This window comes from Capra hircus, chromosome 23, assembly GCF_001704415.2.
Source record: "Capra hircus breed San Clemente chromosome 23, ASM170441v1, whole genome shotgun sequence".
Lineage (NCBI taxonomy): Eukaryota > Metazoa > Chordata > Mammalia > Artiodactyla > Bovidae > Capra > Capra hircus.
In genome coordinates this window covers 12,863,818-12,880,482 of record NC_030830.1, presented here as the reverse complement: position 1 = coordinate 12,880,482, position 16,665 = coordinate 12,863,818, and the positions used below count along the sequence as shown (strand labels likewise).

The 16,665-nt window shown below is 40.8% G+C and overlaps 1 protein-coding gene across 2 annotated transcripts in view; it reads right to left on the bottom strand.

Moving 5' to 3' along the window:
• Positions 5,127-16,665, bottom strand: part of E2F3 (E2F transcription factor 3) — an 83,457-nt gene continuing 71,918 nt past the window's right edge. For both annotated transcript variants that reach the window (XM_018039226.1, XM_018039227.1), the window contains exons 4-7: positions 15,336-15,494; positions 11,914-12,028; positions 10,058-10,193; positions 5,127-8,706 (exon numbers count right to left, since the gene is read on the bottom strand). In XM_018039226.1, the coding sequence (XP_017894715.1) occupies positions 8,444-8,706; positions 10,058-10,193; positions 11,914-12,028; positions 15,336-15,494 (673 nt within the window). In that variant the 3' untranslated portion in view covers positions 5,127-8,443. The remainder of the gene's footprint in view (positions 8,707-10,057; positions 10,194-11,913; positions 12,029-15,335; positions 15,495-16,665) is intronic.

Here is a 16,665-nt window from a genome sequence, read left to right as displayed (position 1 = left end):
CCTCATGTAGATCTCATACATATTTTATTAGGTTTATGCCTAAGTGTCTGCTTCTGGGGGGCACTAATTCAAATGGTGGTGTTGCTCTATCTGAAACTAATATAGTGAATCCACTTGGCTTTGGTTAGTATTTTCATGGCATTTCTTTTTCCATTCTTTTCCATTTAATTTAGCTGTCTTTGTATTTAAAGTAGATATCTTATAAATAACATACAGTTGGCTGTCGGTTTTTTGTTTTTTGTTGGTGTTTTAAAGGCCAGATTTGGAGGTGATGGCCAGTGCTTTCATTCATTCCATTGCAGAGAAGGCAGCCACGTGCCGTGCCTCGCTGCAAGGGCAGCAGGGAAGTGCAGTCCAGCTGTGTGGCCAGGGAGCAGGGAGGTACAGGTTGTGAAATGAGTCTGAGTCACAAAGGACTGCACACATGTGTGAGAATATTCTTGAAGTAAGTGAGGTCAGCAAGGGCTTGGTCTTTGTACTGAAGTCATGTTTATGTTAAAAAAATGTGTTGCAGAACTCTGCACCTCCCCTGTGTAGTGTCAGCATCTCTAGATGAGGCTAGAACGATGTATTTTGCCCACCTGTTCTAGTTGCTTCTGGAGGTGGTGTGGCACAGTGAAAAAACATTGGCGTTGAAATCCCCAGTTTGCCACTTATTAACCCTGTGAATTTGAGCAAATCACCTAAGCTCTTGGAGTCTCAGTTTCTTTATTGTTAAATGGGGGGCAGAAAGAAACTAGGTAAAGCAGTCAACATTTATGGAGGTGCTCCTGTGTGACACGTTCTGTAGTCCATTGGGAAATAGCGGAGATCTGCTAGTGTTGGAGGGTTTCTTATGAAGACGTGGGTCACAGTGGCTCACCATGGGGGCGGGGGCACTGGCAGCAGCAGTCCTGGGAGGTGCCCCTTGGTCTGAGCCCTCCTCGAGTTTGTAATTCACTCTGACGGTTGTTGATTTTCACATTGTTCAGTCTTTTTCTTGTTTTGAGGACAGGCGTGACAGCTTCGACACTCTACATGTTGGACCAGAAACCACCCACCACCTCTTTTTGTACAACCTGTGAGCTAAAAACAGTTTTTACATTCTTAAAACGGTTGAGAGAAGTCAAAAGAATATTATTTCATGACAAGTGAGAAATACATGAAAATCAAATTTTAGCATCCCTAATTTTTATTGGAGCACAGCCATGCTCATTTATTTACTGACTGTTTATGGCTGCTTTCACACTACAGAGTTAAGTAGTTTTGACAGAGACCTTATGGCCCACAATGCCTAAAATATTTATTATCTGGATCTCTCAAAATGTATTTATATTTTCCATCTCCTTTTCTCTCTGTGCTACACTCTGGGTAATTCTGTCATACCAATTCATTTAGATCTCTTTAGCTGTATCTAAACTGCTGGTTTAGCCATCATTTCTTTTCTTCAACAATTATATTTTTAATTCCTAATATTGTATTCTTTTCCAAGTCTCTGGGGCAGGTTTTGATCATTTCTTCTTAATCACTCATTTTTGTAGTACTGTTTCTTAAACACTTCATACCTATTTATCTTATATACTATATCTGGTAATTCCATTATTTGAATTCTTTGAGCTCTAAATCTGATGTTTTCGGCTTCTGTTATCAATGCTGGTCTGTTTCCTTTTGTATTTGTTTACCTTTCACTGTGATCTTATATTAGGGGCCTCCCTGGTGAGTCAGATGGTAAAGACTCTGCCTGCAATGCAGGAGACTCAGGTTCGATTTCTGGGTTGGGAAGATCTCCTGGAGAAGGGAATGGCATCCCACTCCAGTATTCTTGCCTACAGAATTCCATGGAAAGAGGAGCCTAGGGGCACTACAGTCAATGGGGTCACAAAGAATCAGACATGACTGAGTGACTAACACTCTATTTGGTAGATACAGTCTGTGGTCCTATGTGGTCTTGTCCGGAATATGGATGAGTTTGCTCTGCTGAAAGCCAGAGAGATGACTCTGAGCTGGAGCACTAGAGCCTTCTTCCAGTTTATCTGGTTTAATCTGAATCTTAGGTTTAGTTCTTCAGGCTTTCTTTGTTGACCTGAGACATTTTTTCTCAATTCCAGCAACAGTATTAGAAATGCAACTGGTAGCCAACCTTAGGCTTATCTGTCTTTACTGTTTACATGCTCTTCAACCTTTTTAGCTCAGCTCTTTTTTATTCTTCTGGCCCATGGGAATTCCTTGTAATCTCAGCAGTATAATAAAAAAATTTTTTTCTGTGCAGTCTAGATGTTTTGTAACAGGAGGTTTCCTGGCCATTTAATCTGTCATACTGCCAGAGCAGGAGTCCTATCCAATTCTTTCTTCTTCACTTAGAAATAACTTTGCCCCCCTGTTGCTGGTTTAGCTCCTTCTCAGTACCAGGTAAGGGAATAATTTCTACACTTCCTATTGTCTCCTTTTCTTTGCTGCACCCCTATGCCTGTCCCTGTCTTTAGTACTCACTTTATTCCTTTGATAGATAACCAAACTTTGAGTCAATGGTGATGGTACCTTCTCTTTGACTAAAGAACAGCTGTACTTTGGTTTCTTGCCAAGGGTAGGATTTGGCTGTGGCTCTTTTCAAGCATCTTGGGTCTCGTTCTGCTTCCTCCCATTTCTAAGCACATACAACCTCTCTTCCCCTCCCTAAACTATTGAAACATGCTCTTTGTTGACATGGTTTAATTTTTACTTACTGATGTCTTTATTTCAGATCTCTCCTGCGGAATCAGTGTTCTTTCTTGTTCCTTGGGTCTCCAGAGTATGGCTTAAAGCTAAGTGCTTTTCGTCCTTTCTTCATATCACGGCCCACATACTGTTCTGTCATTTTTAGACTGATTGGTTACTTCTGCAGCTAATGCCATCAGTTACAAATGGCTTTATATGCAGAGATAAGGCAGATGAAAATGCATTGTAAACTGTAAAGTCCTGTACAATGCTAAGGGCTGTTCAAGGCTGAGAGACACAGTATAATTTAGGTTTCAGCTGAAGCAACTGTTCCTGAATTTGATTATGCAGAAAAAAAGTCTTAAAGCCTTCTGGAGCTGAAAAGTAGTCTGTACAGGAAGAGAAGTTTGAGTCTTTCAAGGGGGAAATGGAATATCCTATTTAGAAGCTGTTGTGGATTCAATTCTTCCTCTGTTTAAATACAGTAAATTCATTTTTGTCAAAGACTGAGGACAAAAGAACCACTGAGGAGTCCTTCAACTTAGCCTTCCAATGGTTTTCATCTCTCTCAGTTTGTAACTGTGCAGAGGCACAGAAGACAGTGACAGCAACCATCAAACACGATGGGGAAGAGTACAAGAAATTAGTGCCAGTGGACAGGATGGCCACAGATCTTCCAGAAGGTGATGTTAACTCAGAATGAACTAACCGCGTCAGCCAGGCTGTGGTTCCAAGAGTAAAACTGGGAAGAGGCAGGTTTGTCATATATGTCTGAGGAGGAGGAACTAGGAGACCTTAAAATATCGCAGAAAAAGCACTGGATTAGGATTATGGAGATGGTTTTCTTGGTGAAAAAAAAAAAGCTAAATTGGCACATGAGGACACCAGTTCCTTGTTCAGGATCAGGTTGCTTTCCAGTTCAAATCCTGTGACTCTCTGGTCATTATTAGTTGACATGGTTTTGCTCAAGTTGAAAAAGTAGGCCTTAATTAATGTTTTTGGTTTGTTTATCTGAATCCCCTGCTTAAATTAAAACATGGTTCTGATTCTCTTGTTTCTGTATTCCTGATGCGTGCAGGCAGCTACTGAAATTGATGCAGGAAAGAGAAAAGACACACATATTCTCCCTTTTCCCTAGGAACTAACTCTGTCTTTTCTGTTGTATATACTCAAGTCCTAAAACAGCCCAACAGAAGCCCAACATGCCAGAATTTCCAGTTTTGTTACTAAGGCACGTGATAACATGGGGACTTTGTCCCTTCTGTTTCCCACAACACTTTTCAGACACCCCAGCATAAGGAATTCCAGAACTTTTTGATAGGACTCTTTGCACAACAAAGTGTAATAGTAATTCCTAGTGTTATAAACATTCCAGAGTATTTTAAGAACTTGTTCTATTTGTCTTTCAGTCCCAGACTTAAGGGCACAACAGAAAGCTTGCTCTTTGCATTCTGTGGATCACTGCAACTTCCTGCTGTTAATGGTATTTCTGTTAACTTCTGACTGACTCCTGGGTGATTAATTCTAAGTTGGCAGGGCAGGGATTCTCATTCATATCCCAAGGCATGACCTACCATTTAATCCTTCCATTTTCTTTCATGATATCTGGATTGTAGTCTAGATTGGATTCAAGGGCTCCCCAGCTTCCTAGATACTAGAAGATGAATCCATTGGCTATTCAAGTTTGAGTTATGCCTACCCAGGCAGTCTTCTGCAAATCTTCCTGCCTCCAGATGCATAGGCCCCTAAAGCTCTTCGGATCAGAATCTCTCCTCCTTGTACAGCTCTCCAATAGCAAGGCTTTATCTTCCCTTCATTTCCATTTTTGCCTCAAAGCATCTATCCTGAAGTCTTCCAAATATGGCTTCAGAAGAAAAAATCACTTAAGAGCCTGTCCTCAGAATTTAATTCTCCTAATTAAAACTTATTTCTCTCCCTACTAGACTGTAAGCTTCTTCATGCTGATAAGGATCTATGTCTCTTTCTATGTGGACTCCAGCACTTGCAACCATATCTAGCATATAGTAATCACTTCATGCTCATTCCAAGAGGGACTGAATGAATAAATTAACAACTACTTCACTTAATGAACATGGAGTGAATCGAACAAGAGAGGCAATTACCTGTATTGAGAAATAATCTACTGCCTTCCAGCTCCTTATGAGGAAGAAAACTTGACTTGGTGTTTTCTTGGTGTACAAATCCGTCTTCCATACCTGGGGTGGCTTCTGCAGGTGATCAGAGATATGGCAAGTTCTTTTGCTTCCTAAAGTGGCAAACACTCACAAGTGGTCAAAAAACCTTTTGCTTAATGTTCCCCAGATCCCAAATAAACAGGAAGGCATATGATATTTTGAATTTTTGTTCAAACTTTCCCCTTAACTTAAGCATGTCTTTAGAAATATAATGTAGGAGCATAAGCCAATAGTAAGAAACCATCCACAAGGCTGAACTCTTAAAAAAAATCATTTTATTGATCCTTTACCATACAAAATTTATTCAAATTACACCCATTTGAAGTGGTAAGATCACAGCTAGAGAACAGGTTACCCTGTAACAAATCTATTTACAAAATCCATCATAAAAGCTTTTTTTTTTTTTTACATTATATTACATATTTTCTTTTTTAAACTAGCATACAACACAAAGCTAAACTGATTAGTAGTTTGCATACTCCCAATTCTGGGAGAAATACTTCCTTTTGACAAAATCTCGTACCCCACAGGAAAAGAAATTCCCACAATCGGACAGTTGCCACCCGACTCACTCTGCAAGGCATCTTCCTTCAAATCCCTCATTTCGTACACACGAGTTGTCATGCACACACTGAGTTCTTACTTTCTTTTTCCTGAAAGCTAAAGCTTTAAATACTGCAATTGTATTTACAGATCTACACTTACAACAAAAATGAACACAAGAACCACCACAACAAGAACAACAACAAGAAAAAAAAAATAACACTCTTTAAAAATTACAAACCAGCTAGAAAATATTCTGGCAGTGTTTACAAATTAATTGCTATTTTTGTACAAAATTGCTAGATAATGAAAATATGAGACTGCATATCAACTTAAATAAAATGATTACTACGCACAAATCTGTACATATAAACACACACCTAACACTGTTTGACAGCTCATGTGTTGCTCTTTATACAATTTACTCTCTAAGGCTCACGCAGTCATAATTCGCATACTTGTAACTTTTAGCCATTTCATGTGTGAGCTTTAATAGCAGCAACTCAATGGTACCAGGAAACCTGCATACTCAGTACTTAAAGTAACACAAATACTGTAGTACTAACCCACTTCGTGTGCCAGAAACTTATGTCAAAAAGAAAATGACTAATGCAAACAGAATACAGTATGGACGTCTACTTACTATACACCAGTTAAGCCCATTAACTGGGAAAGCCTTATGCATGAAGGAACTTTTAAGACTTATTAGGATTCCTTTCGTTTTTTAAAACAATAAATACGGCATCACGTTACGAAAAGGTTTAACGAGAAATTCAACCAAACACACAACCACCTAGCCAGGTGAGCTCAGTCTTTAGACTTTGGGAAAAAATCAGCTTTGTGCAGCTGGCAAAGAGAATTACACAGAGGCAGCTAACCAGATGAGATAAATATGGGAAATAGGGAAAAGCTTGGCATAAATGGTTTCCCATACAGGAAAAAAACCCCACAGTGCATTTCCAGTAGGCACTTGACACAAAGCTCCCCCTCCCTCCCCAACCCAATGCTTCATCTCGGACCAGGTCCAGTGTGTGTCCAGGGGAGGAGGGTGGGGATGGAGGCCGAAGAAAAAGGAGGATAAACTGCACCTTTGTTTTTCTTCTCAAACATACACCCATGCATACCTACACAAATAGTTTAAAGTGCTGGTGTCATTTGTGTTGACCCCACCACCACTTTGCATATTGTGGAAATCTACCTAGAGTAAATTGGCTGGGGCTTTCGTGGGTTTTGTTTTGTACTTTTCCTAAGGGATATAAGTAAGGAATATTCTGTAAGATGGTATGGAAAAGCCCAAATGAACTTTTTGGCCAACCCAGTATTTCTTTTTTCCCATCCTGTTGAATCGAGTGCCTACCACGTGCCTCCCACTGTGTCGGGCAGAACAGCAATTCAACTCAACCATTCTTGGTGTTGAGGTTTAATTTATTTATTAGATGACTCCCTCATTCCCACAGTCGTTAGCATCCAAAGAATGGATGTGAGGTACTCTGCCACATTCCCAGTGGGAGATGGCCATCTACCCCGTGGCCAATGGGAAAGCCATTCTTGGATTCAACTGGTAGGATTTTGCCGCTGTCAGGAAGCCTCCGACTTGGGACGCCATTCCTAAAGAGTTAAGCGGAAGATGCCCTGGCATCCTGCCCTGCCTTTTTTCTACAGCCCCAGCTTTCCTTGGTCCAACCTGCTCCTTCACAGTGGAAGGGGGAACAGGGGCTCTGGCCAGGACTCCTGTAGCCCCCGACACAGTGGGAGCTCCCTGCTCTCAACGGCTGAAGTGAAGTGCTACTGATAGCATGCTACTCACGACAGGGGATGTCCTTCTCCCCAGAGGCCTCTCCATCCGACCCCATCCTGAGAAGTGGTCTCCCTGAGTGCAGTGTAAGAGCCCTTTCCCCGGTCACAGGGGGCCTGGGAAGCCCAAGGGACGGAGGGATCCATCCATACCTGCTGCTCCTTGGGGTCTGACCTGGTTCTCTCCAATGGGCCACCCCCGTCAGTGAGAGCTCCACTCGCTCCGAGCACCCCCTCCTGGGGAAGGATGCGAGATGGGGCAAAGCTTCTCGCCGAGGCTATTAAGCCTTAGATCACACATGCTCTGATCAGTAGAGGTTCTCTACCTCTGCTTAAAATAATTTGAATTAGCAAAAACCGCTTCAAAGTAAACAATTAAATTGAAATGGTTGATGGGTGCCACAGGAATGCTTAAATGGCAGCTAAAAAAAAGGAAGAAAAAAAAAAACAATCCACAAAGAACTCCTAAGTAGGCATTTGCTATAAACTTCAAACTTACAAATACGTTGGGGGCAAGAGAGTGGGAGTGGTTTATGGAGACAGGAAAATCCACAACAGCTTAGAGGGGCAGAACTCGACTGTTCTTCTGTATCTGCAATGAATATTGGAGAACAGTTTCTTCATCCGAAAGGCTGTGGAAGATCTCTTGGCCTCCAAGTGGGACACGCGGTCCATAGCTTAAACTGAATTATGACAGTAATTTAAATATTCCTAAGAAGAGCTGAAGAAATCCATTTCATACTTTTGCATGACTTCAAGTTTACAGTTCCTGCAGTTTCCATCCCAAATTAGCAGACCCCAAAGACATGCATTCTGCGGAGAAGGCACGGCTTGAAATGCTATTAAGGAAGATTGCTGTTTTCGAGTGGGCCAGGTGGCCAGACCCCATTCTACAGCCCATCCGTCAGGCACAGCAAGCCAATCCGGGAGGGAGGGAGGGAGGAAGAGGACGGGTGAGAGACACCTGATTGCACATTTTCTCACTTGCTGACTCATCCAGGAGATTTTGGAGCCTGGGGCAAGGCAGGGCTTTCCCAAGGGAGCCTGCAACTGTGCGTTGATAGACAGTTTTGTTTTTTTTAATTCATTAAAATGTCAGCTTTGTCCTGAAGTCTGTAGTTTACTTCATGATACTATCTTGGAGGAAGAAGGGAGGAAGGGACAACACTGCATGACACATGTTCTGGTTCCATAATAAAAAAATATTGGTTTATAAGGGGAGTTCACACAAAGCATAATCAACTACACATAAAGTCTTCCACCAGCGGGAGCTTTTCCAAATCGTAAGCATCAAAGAGATCACTGATGCCTTCTTCCTCCCCGAGGCTTAGGAGATAGTCTTCTTGGAGCAGGGGAGGCAGTAAGTTCACAAATGGTCCTTCTAGGTTGGAAGGAATTTGGTCCTCAGTCTGCTGTAAAAGGTTGGCCGGGGAGGCCAGAGGAGAAAGGTTTGCCATAGAAATCGAGCAATCACTATGTCCTGAGTTGGTTGAAGCCAAGTCTGAGAAGAAAGAAAAAGGTGGTGGAAACAAGAAAATAAGTCAGGCAGAAATCTAATCTGGAGGAAGCATATACATGTTGCTGTTATAGAAGCATGCGCTCTTTCGCTAAGGACAATTAGATGACATTACGACGTTGTTGTTTAGTCTATAAGTCATGTCCAACTCTTGTGTCTCCATGGACTGTAGCCTGCCAGGCTCCTCTGTCCATGGAATTTCTCAAACAAGAATACTGGAGTGAGTTGCCACTTCCTTCTCCAGGGGAACTTCACAACCCAGGGATGGAACCCATGTCTCCTGTATTGGCAGGCAGATTCTTTACCACTGAGCCACTAGGGAAACCTGACATTATGGTATAGATCACCTCTTATACTAATGTGCATTGTTAAGTAGGGACTCTGGTCAGCTTTTTTTTGTTCTTGTCTACTAACTCATCTTTTAAAATATCAACTGTTAACAAATAAGAATACAGGTAGCTTCAAAGATTAGAGACTAACAAGTTCAAAAACAAGTTTCTGATACCAGTTAGCCATCCTTTAGGAAAAACAGAACAAAATATGCAGATGGAAAAGCTGGCTTCCCCACAGAGATCACTGATTTTAACTTAGTCTTTTCTTTTTTTTTAACAACTAGCTTATTAAAGATAATTCTGAAAATACAAATAAAAGGACACATCCACTTTGAAGTTCTAGGGTGGGGGAAAAAAGTGGTCTTTGGTTTTACCATTTGAGGTGCCTTTTTTTTCTCTCTCAATATTAAGTCAGATCTGATTATTTAAATCACTTCTTGCTGCTATCTTGGGAGAAAAAAATGCAGTGCATATCTCCAATCTGAGACAACAAAAAGACTACAAAGAGCTTCCTTTGCCGTGGAGACAATGAAGGGAGGGATTAGATTTATTTTTTCTTCTCTTCCCTTATTCTCTCCCCATCACACTGGGGGGGAAAAATTAAGATAAAACTTCTTGGGCAAAAGGCTTCCTTCTCCCAACTTTTTTTCAGTTCCCTCTCCAACGATCTGTGATATCACTCAGAGGTATGTGGCCAAGTATAGCTGGTGGTTCAGCTGGACAGCTCACACCTCCACTCTTCATTTTCGCTGGTTTTCCAAAACACTGTAAAGAAACCGTTTCTGCTGATAGCAAAAGCCTGAGGGGACTCCATTAAGTGGGTGGAGGAGCCGTTTGCCCAAGATCATTATTTTCTTCTGCAAACTATTCGGAATTTTTTTTTTAATGTAATATTAATGATAGAAATTTTTGTTTCTTGCCAAGACTTGTGATTCTGATACTGGATCCTTCTAGTTACCTTCATTTTTAACATAGTTTCCAAATGACAAAAGTGGAATTTTTACCTTTGGAAGTGGGTTTAGGGATATTCCCATTGTGGTCTTGGTTGTTTGTTTTCATTGGACTGTGTGTTTCAGTCTCTTCTGGACACAAATAAACCTCAATGGGTCCTTGGGTACTTGCCAAATGTATCTGTAGGCTCTATGAATAGAAGTGAGAAAAGTTCAAACTGGAAGCTGTTTTGTAATGTTCATGGAAAAATGGAAAGTAAGGGTAATTTTCACTGTTGCGTTTGCTTCTCCACTGGTAGGCTATCTCAGTCAATGACTGTTAACCTCTAGAGCAGGGGTCAGCAAACTACAGCCCGAAGGTAAATTCTGTCCACCAACTGGCTTTGTAAATAAAGTTTTATTGGGAAAAGTTACACCTATTCTCACTGTTTATCTGTTGCCTCTGGCTTCTTCTTCTTCTTTTTTTTTTAATGCTGTAACAGTAGGGCTGTGCAGTTGAGTAGTCCCAACAGACTATAGGGCTCACACAGCCAACAATATTTACTTTCTGGCTCTTTATAAAGAAAAACTTTGCTGATCCCTGCCAAGAGGAGGTGAATCTTTTTTTAAAAAAAAATTCTTTTATGCAAACTATTAAAAGGTCTTTTAAATGTTCCAAATACCATATTTCCATGTTACTCATTCCTGAAGAATAGATTTTTTTTATATTGAACTTTAATCGCCACTGCATGAATAGTAAGTAGTCTTAAGTGCTAGGAACTGAGTTTAATAAAAGAATACAGAACACTTATATTTAAAATTCTTAATCTATGTCATAAACCTATTATGATCATTTAAGACGAGAACTCTACACTAGATGGGAGTTTGTAAATTCCATTCTTTTTATTTTGTGTGCATTCTTTTACTACATTTCTTTATCTTATAGTCTAAGCTTATATTATCAAAGTATATCTGAAAACAATCACAAAAATATGCTCTAATTCTCATCTATCAACAATCCCAAAGTCTCATTTGATTGTGTAAATGTTAATGTGTTATAAATAAATAAATTCTTTAAATGTGCTAAGATAAGGTAGGGAGCTACTTTAAAACATCTATATCTCTATTCATGGTGGGGACCATATCCAGGGTAAGCAACATAAAAGTCCCCCCTGGTTCAAATCAATCAGAACCACCAGATAACAAATTATGAAAAAGAGTAAACCACAAGAGGGACAGGGCCCCATATGCCACTTTGTAAACTATCAACCACTTTGAGTTGAATGCTCTGCTGTGTTAAAATTAGACTTTATGGACATTCAATACACAGCAAGCTGTTCATATGTTTTTAAGGTTAGGATTAAGTAAAACAGATGGGGAAGAACTCTCAAGCTTTCAGGAATATATGGATTTTAACTGACGTCAATGGTTCTTTAAACACTAGGCATTCCAATTTGTAGCAACACGGATGGACCCCGAGAGTGTCATACTGAGTGAAGTCAGTCAGATAGAGAAGGAAAAATATCGTATGACATCCCTTATATGGGGAATCTAAAAGGAAATGGTACAACTTACAAAACATAGACTCACAGACTTAGAAAATGAGCTTATGGTTGTGGGGGTAGGGGGACAGCTGGGAGTTTGGAATGGCCAGGTACACACTGCTACATTTAAAATGGATAACCAACAAGGACCTACCATATAGCACATGGAACTCTGCTCAGTGTTACGTGGCAGCCTGTATGGGAGGGGAGTTTGGGGGAGGACGGATACATGTTCTATGCATGGCTGAGTCCCTTCACTGTTCACCTGAAACTATCACGACATAATCAGCTATACTCCAATACATAATACAGTTTATAAGGAGAAAACCAAAAAGACACCGGGCATTCCAAAAAGATCTCTGCAGATGAACAGAGATATCTCCTTACCTCTATTGGGTCAGGCACTTCAAGTCTTGTTTCTGGAGGGGCTTTCACAACTATAACAGTTTGGTCTTTAAGGCCACTAATTTTTCGAATATCTTGATATGTAACATAAGCTAACGTAATGAGCGTTAAGGAACTCTTCCAACTAATTGTCTCAGATGTAACCACTATGAACAGAACCAAATAGATGCATGGAAAAAAATTTAAGTATTTTACGTCTTATTATCTCCTTGTAGATCTTCCAAACAACAAATCAGATATATAGCTTTTTTCCTGCCCATTTCTAAAAAGTCCATGGCTACTTAAGATATTAACATAAAAACAGAAACAGAATAGTTAAACTCTCAAAAGAAAACTAAAACTCAGTTTGGTCAGGGCTTTTCAAACCAGATTCTGAATGTTCTGTCACTCAAGCTGAATGACGGCAGAATCTCAATTTACAGAAAAAATTTGAGCTCTATTAGCCATAATTTTGTTGAAACTGCAGTAACTTCTATTTGCTACTCTACTATTTGAAAGTGTCAGCAGCCACCCAAAATGAATGAATGAGTAGCAACTACATTTATCCGTGGAAGAACTCCAAGTCCCACTCAGGCAGACAGCTTGTTTTCTTAAGTGCACCTGGGCTGGTTGTGCTATAGACTGCTTGCTGATAAGAGTGTCATTATTTCTCTGTTAGGAAAACTGTCCTTTCTATAATATTATTAACTACAATATTTTGGTGCTCACAAGGAGGAAAGCAGCTTCCAGATGCTCTGCAAACTAAATGATTAAGGAAAAGAGAGTAAAATCATATTCAGTACTCTCAGTAGCTACTTCTGGGCACTGAACAATTCTTTAAAGTGCCCTGACTGACAGTCAAACCTAAGAGGATATTATGAAAGAATATGGTATTTATTATATGATAAAGGTATTTGTGCAAGCTTGCTTAGAGAGACAGGCTTTGACTTGGTGCTACTAGAGAAGAGGTCACATAGCTTTCTTTTATAAAGGATAGGGAATAACATAATTAATCTACAATGGCTTTAGCCAGTTGCTTTTTTATATTAACTTACCAAAAAATGCCTAGGATGAAACAGCAAATCACAAGCCAATGAAGGCATTTCCGAAGATAACATAGGGAAAGGAGTCTGTGATCTAATATGTTCGATACAGTCATAGGACTTAGCCTAGAGGAAATGATGTCCCTTAGATTAGTAGCTTTTTATTAGAAATTAAAGGAAGCTATGAACCTACTGTCCAGAAAAAAACACCTTCACCCATAATCTACATGCACATTAAAAACGGTTTTTTTGGCTGCACTGAGTGGAATGTGGGTTCTTAGTTCCCTGACCAGCAATCAAACCTGCCCCCTGCAGTGGAAGTACAGAGTCTTAACCACTGGATCCCCAGGGAAGTCCCTGCATGCACATTTAGGGGCATCTCTCACAGATTATTGGAGTAGGAAATGGCAACCCACTCCAGGCTTCTTGCCTGGAGAATCACTTAAACAGAGGAGCCTGTGGGCTACAGTCCATGGGGTCACAAAGAGTTGGGACATGACGGAAGCCACTGAGCATCCAGCATCTCACAGCCTAGCATGTTAAGTCTCAGTAGTTCAGACAACAGCTAATTTACTGCTGAGTTGGACAGAACAGCTCATGCAGGATTCTAGGTTTTAGGTCATCTGTCTCATCAAGGAAGCCAATTGCTATCTTTATGGAAGACTTGACAGTTGTGAATTTTTACTGAGAACAGTGGGGAAACTGATAACTAGGTACTTGCCCCACAGCCCACTGTCAGAAAGCTATCTGACAACTTATTAAAATAAAAGCTCATCTACAATTACCCAACATGCTACAGGAAGGAAAATTTCAACACATATGTGAACAAGCTGTACCACATTCGGAACTGGATGGCAAATTGAAATAAATTGTGCAAACATATTCTCTAATCTTACAAACTTGAAAGTGCTTCCCCTGTGGCTCCCTCCTGAATTTGTTTCTCAGGATAGCAGGCCCCTGTAAGGAAGCTTTCACCTTCTGCCACAAAGGCCCCAGAGAAAGCTAATGGAGGTGATAAGGCTACAAGTTGCCAATCATGTGTAAAAACCACACCTCCTCCTCTAAGGGGGCTCCTGACTACACAATGTAGGAAACAGCCCAGCTATAGCTATTCTTATTTCTTCCCCTGTAAAACCACCCTGGAGGGCGGGGTGGGCGTCAAATCATCACACCTCTTCTCCAGCTCACTAACCATCAGCTGACAAGGTTAATCCTTTGGCCAACAGGAAATGAACAATTGAGTTTTTTAAAAAACTTCTTGAATTGGAAAACAAATGTCTCCATAACTTTAAGCAAAAGGTTACTTTAGATGAGACACTACAAGAAACTGGGCAGGTCACATTTTATTTTTTGTCTAACGAAGATAAATGTTGAGCTAAAATTAGAGACAGGATTATTTAAAATGCTGGTTTTGTTTTCTACTAATAACTGAGAAGATTGCAAAATCTTCTTGTCAACATAATGAAGTAATCGCCCTCCTCTATGGTCTGACGTGAAGTGATGACCAGTAAGTTCCCTTCAAGTAGTCAACAGACTGCCAGCCAGTTAAGAACAAGAGCTGGCCTTTTAGTACTTTTACTTTCAAGGACTAGAAGAATGGATAAACTGAGATTTCTTAAGCCTTAGGGTGCTTCTGAAATCAGTTTTCAGTGCTGTGATTCATCACTGTTGTTGCTGTTTAGTCCATCAGTCATGTCTGACTCTGTGACCCCATGGACTGTAGCCCACAAGGCTCACCTGTCCATGGCATTCTCCAGGCAAGAAGACTAGAGTGGGTTGCCCTTTCTTTCCCCAGGGGACCTTCCCCACCCAGGAATCCGACCCGCCTCTCCTGCATTGGCAGGCAGATTTTTTACCACTGAGCCACCATAATGTGCTTTTAAAATTATAGAACAATTCTTCTTACACTCATTCAAGTCCTTCAACTATAGTTCGGTCACAGAGTCAATAAATTCCAACTGCTTCCAATATCTGATGAAATGAAAACAGAATATAAGAACCCCAACAATGACAGCTAACACCCATCCAAAATCCGGGAAGCCTAAGATGAATCTGCTCAATGTTATCATTAATATGAATACTGACACCTTACAGATCTCATGAATAGTGTTGCCCTATGCTATGAATGTACTCGTATGTCCCAACCACACGTGAATAAAACGCTTCAAGAAACAGTTCCCGTCTGGTTATCAGAAGAAAGATGATAGGATACAGTCTAATAACTATCATTCCATACATACTGAATACACATACATGCCCCCCCCCCACTTACTTGGATGAAACTAGGGTAAAATTCTACCTTGCACATAAAAGTCAGATGGTCAACTCTGCAAATAGTCTAGAAAGCACTGACCCCCACTGAACAGGTGGCACAAAGGATATCTTTGATTCTCTGAATCCTCGGTTAACAGTTTGAGGTCCAGGGTGCAGCTTTGGATCAGTTCATCTAATTTCTTCTCTTCCTGACTGAGCTCGGTCACTTCTTTTGACAGGCCTTGACACTGGGCCAGCATGCCCCCGTCCTCAGATAGACTGCAGCCCCTGGAAATCCAAACACAGACTCTGCCTGGCTATTCAACGGGCCAAAAGGGTGGTGGTGGGGGGGGCGGGTAGGGGTGGGGCAGTGAAAGGTAGGGATGGGAGAAATGGTCCTTCGGGTAAATGTCCCCTCTTGATGCAGGAGGTCACACTGCTTGTTAGTCAAGTGTTAAAATTAGAACGTTTATACATTTTTTTTATACATACAGTCCTTCACTTTTCACACCATAGAAATTAAGTGAAGAAACACTGCTATTTTCAGGTTTCTTTCCTCCGTAGGAGGCCTGTTTCTTTAGAAGACTCAAATTCAAAGGGCAGAAGGAGGCAGCTCTTCTTCCTGCCACGTGCCTCCCAGCGGGGGAAAAAGAAATGGGGAGGTGGGTGTGGGGGGAAGGAAAGAAACAGTAAGGTAGAGAGACTGGAAGGAAAAGATGGAATCGTTCAAAAATTCAACCAAACATCATCCCCAAAAAGCATGAAAAACCTAGGTAATTTCTGAGGGTCTTATATCAACAACTAAAAAGGAAAAGGAGGTTAAGGAAACACAGATGTGCTGGATGCAAGAACAAAGACCAATCCCCAACAGGTCTGTCTCAACCACTAGCTAAAATGGGTTACTGAATCGTCACAAAATTCCAAAAAGTTCAAAAAAACTACCTGTTTGTTTTATTATGTTTGAAGCAGTACTTTTTCAAAGTCAACCCATAACAGACTAATTCCCTCTAAAGGCTTTGGAAGTTGCTTCTCAAATACTGGGTGTTCAGATTCTCTGTCCGTAATTCACAAATGATATGATCACACATTTAATCATGCACGTAGGTGTGTTGGTGACAAGTATTATCATCTCGGCTTTCCAGAAGGAACCAAGGCATTTGTCTTGACTTACTTTACACAGAAAGTGAGTTAATCTGCAGTGAGAACCATGGATAAAGATACTGTGTATATACACGTATGTGTTCATACACAGCCATAGACAGTTTCTAAATTCCTATTAGAGACAAGCCAGAGGCCTGTGTAAGCATCTATTAGATTACATGGGAGCACACATGCTGATATGAGGGTGACAGTCGGACAGCAAGTTACTGTACATCTGCAGGGCCCTATTTAATCCCAGGATCCCCTTGCTTGAGGCTGATTGAATATAAATCCTTTTATCTACAATACCATCTAAACA